Source organism: Triticum dicoccoides, chromosome 5B (genome assembly GCF_002162155.2).
Source record: "Triticum dicoccoides isolate Atlit2015 ecotype Zavitan chromosome 5B, WEW_v2.0, whole genome shotgun sequence".
Classification (NCBI taxonomy): Eukaryota; Viridiplantae; Streptophyta; class Magnoliopsida; order Poales; family Poaceae; genus Triticum; species Triticum dicoccoides.
The window spans coordinates 638393014-638397403 of NC_041389.1; the positions used below are offsets into that span (position 1 = coordinate 638393014).

The following is a 4390-nucleotide window of genomic DNA, read 5'->3' on the forward strand; positions in this document are numbered from 1 at the left end:
AATAAATTAGTAAATAATTTGCATCCCCTCATCTTCTCGGCAGACTTCAATTGCACCTTGGAAACTTGATGGATTCATATATGCTGTGATGTTGCTGTGATCAGCTCGATCGATCCATCATCGTGTATGGCCGAGAGCACTATACACCAAACCCACTCTGATCTCTTCCTGGACAGAATTCTTGATCCAAACAGCACACAGAACTTTCAAAATTTCCAATCCAGTTCGTCGTTCCAGCAAATACTACATACAAATTGGGCCGCACATCGAGAAGTTATGTAAAATTATGAACTAATTTGATCTCACAGTCACGAGTAGCACAAAAGCCAGCTTGTATGATCACCCGGTAGACTTTCCCCAACCACAAGAACAAACACTGATCACTCCAGTGCAAATTATTCCGGACTCAAGTGCGACATCGCAAATGCAGTAGCTGGGAAGCCTTCCTCGTGTCCACGCCTGCAGGAGTACGGTGGTTCTCCGGCGAGCCGGCCGGCCACATCGCCGGTGCAGGAGCCAAAGCTGGGTTGAACTCACACACCACCAGCAAAGGTTGCCACAAAAGTTGTGCAACTTGCGTGACGTTCCCGGTATGTACGTGTTGCTACGTTATCCTGCTACAACACCACGCCGGAAAATCCCATCGTTCGCCGGTGCACCCCGTGCCGGCGGCCGGAAATCTCCACCAAACTCACACCAAGGCACCATCCTGACCAGTCCCTGATCACCGGCGCATTTCTCCCAGAACACATAACCAAATCACACAAGCTCGATCTTGTTACAAAGACATTATCCGTACCTACACAATGCGGAAAATTACACTCGAATCGGTGCAGAGGAACCGGAGATATTCGATCGGAAATCGAGAGGAGAAGCACACTCTGGAAGTCTGGAGGCCGGTTCCTGAGCCAGCGAGGCCAACCAGGGGGGCGGCAATCCGCGGCATCGGATGCGGCGCGTGGATGACCGTCGGATGGGGACAGATCGGACGTCGCGCGTTTGATGCGGGGCGCTAGGGGGAGCGATCCGCGGCAACGCCCCCTTGACCAATCAGCGCGCGGCTTTCGGCCCTCTCCGGCTCGCCCGTCTTCCCGACGTCTCCCACTATTTAACCAGCGCTCCCTCCGCCCCGACCTACTCACCCAGCTCACAAGCATCTCCCTCACCTCCGGCGAAAAACACACCAGAGCTCACCTCTCCCCTCGCTTCCTCGCGAAAATGTCGACTGAAGTGGCTGCTGCCGACATCCCGGTGCCTCAGGTGGAGGTAGCCGCCGACGCCGCCGTTGACACACCGGCGGCGAAGCCGGCCAAGGCGCCCAAGGCGGCCAAGGCCAAGAAGTCCACTGGCCCGAAGAAGCCCCGCGTCACCCCGGCCCACCCGTCGTACGCCGAGGTAAGCCCCCGAGTCCTTCGCCGTCGTTCCTCGTTCCGTCTGTTCTCCCGTGTTTCCCCTGATCTGACTTTGGTTTTGTCCGTTCGTGCGTGCTCAGATGGTGTCGGAGGCGATCGCCGCCCTGAAGGAGAGGAGCGGGTCGAGCACCATCGCGATCGGCAAGTTCATCGAGGATAAGCACAAGGCGCACCTCCCGGCCAACTTCCGCAAGATCCTGCTGACCCAGATGAAGAAGCTCGTCGCCGCCGGCAAGCTGACCAAGGTCAAGGGCTCCTACAAGCTCGCCAAGGCCCCCGCCGCCGTCAAGCCCAAGACGGCGACCAAGAAGAAGCCCGCCGCCAAGCCCAAGTCCAAGGCGCCAGCCAAGAAGACGGCCGCCAAGTCCCCGGCCAAGAAGGCCGCCGCGAAGCCCAAGGCCAAGGCCCCAGCCAAGGCCAAGGCGGCGGCGAAGCCGAAGGCGGCTGCCAAGCCCAAGGCCAAGGCTGCCGCCAAGAAGGCGCCTGCTGCTGCGACCCCGAAGAAGCCTGTTGCCCGGAAGCCGCCCACCAAGAGGGCGACGCCGGTGAAGAAGGCCGCTCCGGCCAAGAAGCCCGCGGCCAAGAAGGCCAAGAAGTAGAGGCCGCTTGACGGACCTAGATGCCCTGGCGGTAGTATTGAGTAGCCTAATTCTCTGTTCGGTGTTGTCGGTCAAGAGCTTCTTGACTGTGTCTTGGGCGGCGGTGGGCTGTAAATCTGATCTATCTGTGCCGGGGGTGTACCCTTGTCGAGGAATAGTGGTATCCATGGGAATCAGTTGTACTAGTAGTAGTAACCAGTGTAATTGAGTCTTTTTATTATCGCAGCAATATCCATGAGCTATTTGTCAAAATTACCGTGTTTCATTTCGAGATCTGAAATTGAGTTCGTATCTTTTGTAGTATTGTCAATGCCAATCTCCTAGATTTATTTTGCTAAGGATGATTCTGCGTTAATGGCCACCTCAATTTACATGCTAGATTTTCAGGAAATCTTACTTATGCAGGGAGATGAATGGATGCCTACTTTCATCAAGAAAGTAAGAAACGTTAGTTATGCAGGGAGAGGAATGGAATCGTGAACAGAGAGAGAGAGAGAGAGAGCACAGTAAGCTAACTAGCCCGTCCATGGCGATGCCGGCGGTGTCCGTCGGCCGTCGACGCGTGGATATGCCTGCTTTCAGCGAGATGTATGGTGGCTGCGGGGCAAGATTCGCAGGAGCCTCTCCGTTTCGGTGGGGCGGGCAGTGGCAGAGACGTTTCGGGTGGGGGCGCGCGCTTTCGCTTTCAATTTTCGCCTTGCTACCCGTCCCGCCTGCAGTGTTTCCCTTTCCGCGCTTCCGAAACCCACGCCAGTGGGCAGCAAGCGTGTGGATGTACGCTCTACAGGAGTGGCTGAACGTGGGCCTGTTTGATTGAAGCGTACCTACGCCATGTGTGGCATGCCACAGCATTTGCGGCGAGTAAATTGTTAGCCACACTTCTGGGAGGGCTTGACAACAAAACCTGTTTATGACATGTGGGGTTGGGTGCTAAAAAATCATGGCACGCCATGAGTGAGGCAGAGAAACAAGCACTAGCCTAAGAAAGTGTGGCATGCCTAACATGTCTAGGACCCAAACCAAGGAGACATTGAAGGTTCAAGCCAGTGTCGAATTATTGAAGACAACGATTCAATTAACTGATGGTGCAGATCCATGAATGGCTCACAAGTGGAATTGGACGGCTCGGATGGACAAGGGGCTGGGCTTGGGCTCTGTACCCCCCATCCCTCTCTGTTCGCGGCGGCGGTGGAGTAAACTGTGACGGCGAAAGCAGTGACGGTGAATCATTCAGGCACAAACCAACAAGTCCGATAAGGCTGCTTAGGGATACTCTCCTTGTAAAATTTCTATAGGTATAAAGATGCTCTATAGGTATCTCCGAATGTGTTTGTTGTGTTGGCATAGATCGAGATTATGATTTGTCACTCCGAGTATCGGAGAGGTATCTCTGGGCCCTCTCCGTAATACACATCATAAGAAGCCTTGCAAGTAAAGTGACTAATGAGTTAGTTGCAGGATGATGTATTATGGAACGAGTAAGAGACTTGCCGGTAATGAGATTGAACTAGGTATGAAGATACCGAAGATCGAATCTCGGGCATGTAACATACCGATGACAAAGGGAATAACATATGTTTGTCATAACAGTTCGACTTATAAAGATCTTTGTAGAATATGTGGGAGCCAATATAAGCATCTAGGTTCCACTATTCGTTATTGACCGGAGATGTGTCTCGGTCATGTCTACATAGTTCTCGAACCCGTAGGTTCCGCACACTTAGCGTTTGATGATGATATTGTATTATATAAGTTATGTGATTTGGTGACCAAATGTTGTTTGGAGTCCCGGATGAGATCACAGACATGACAAGGAGTCTCGAAATGGTCGAGAGGTAAATATTGATATATAGGACGATGGTATTCGGACACCGGAAGTGTTCCGGAGGGTACCGAGTACATATCGGGTCACCGAAAGGGGTTCCGGGCACCCCCGGCAAAAGATATGGCCCTTTTGGGCCAGGAGGGGAAACGCACCAGCCACCAGGAGATGGCGCCCCCCATATGGGCCGAACCAGGAGGAAAAGGAAAGAGGGGAAGGGAAAGGGAAAGGGAAAGGGGGGGGGGATTCGGCCTCCCCCTTCCTTCCCTCCTCCTTCCTCTTTCCTTCCTCTCCGACAAATAAGGAAGGGGGGGGGCGAATTGTGGAGAGACCCCAAGTAGGATTCGACCTACTTGGGGCGCCCCTGGCTGCCACCCTGAGGGAATTCTGGACTGTGGGGTCCTCGGGGAGCCGACCTATGTGACATGGGACAGACGGATGGGCCGTGAAGATACGAGATAGAAGGCCTTCTCCCGTGTCCGGATGGGACTCTCCTTTGCGTGGATGGCAAGCTTGACGTCCGGATGTATAGTTTCCTTCCTCTATAAACCGACTTT

General features: G+C 53.8%; 1 protein-coding gene across 1 annotated transcript; it reads left to right on the forward strand.

Moving 5' to 3' along the window:
- The first annotated feature begins 1124 nt into the window (after nucleotides 1-1124).
- Nucleotides 1125-2263, forward strand: LOC119312242 (histone H1-like). The gene is made up of 2 exons (XM_037587968.1): nucleotides 1125-1395; nucleotides 1493-2263. Exons 1-2 carry the CDS (start codon nucleotides 1219-1221, stop codon nucleotides 2009-2011), a joined length of 696 nt encoding a protein of 231 aa, XP_037443865.1. The 5' UTR covers nucleotides 1125-1218; the 3' UTR covers nucleotides 2012-2263.
- The last annotated feature ends 2127 nt before the right edge of the window (nucleotides 2264-4390 follow it).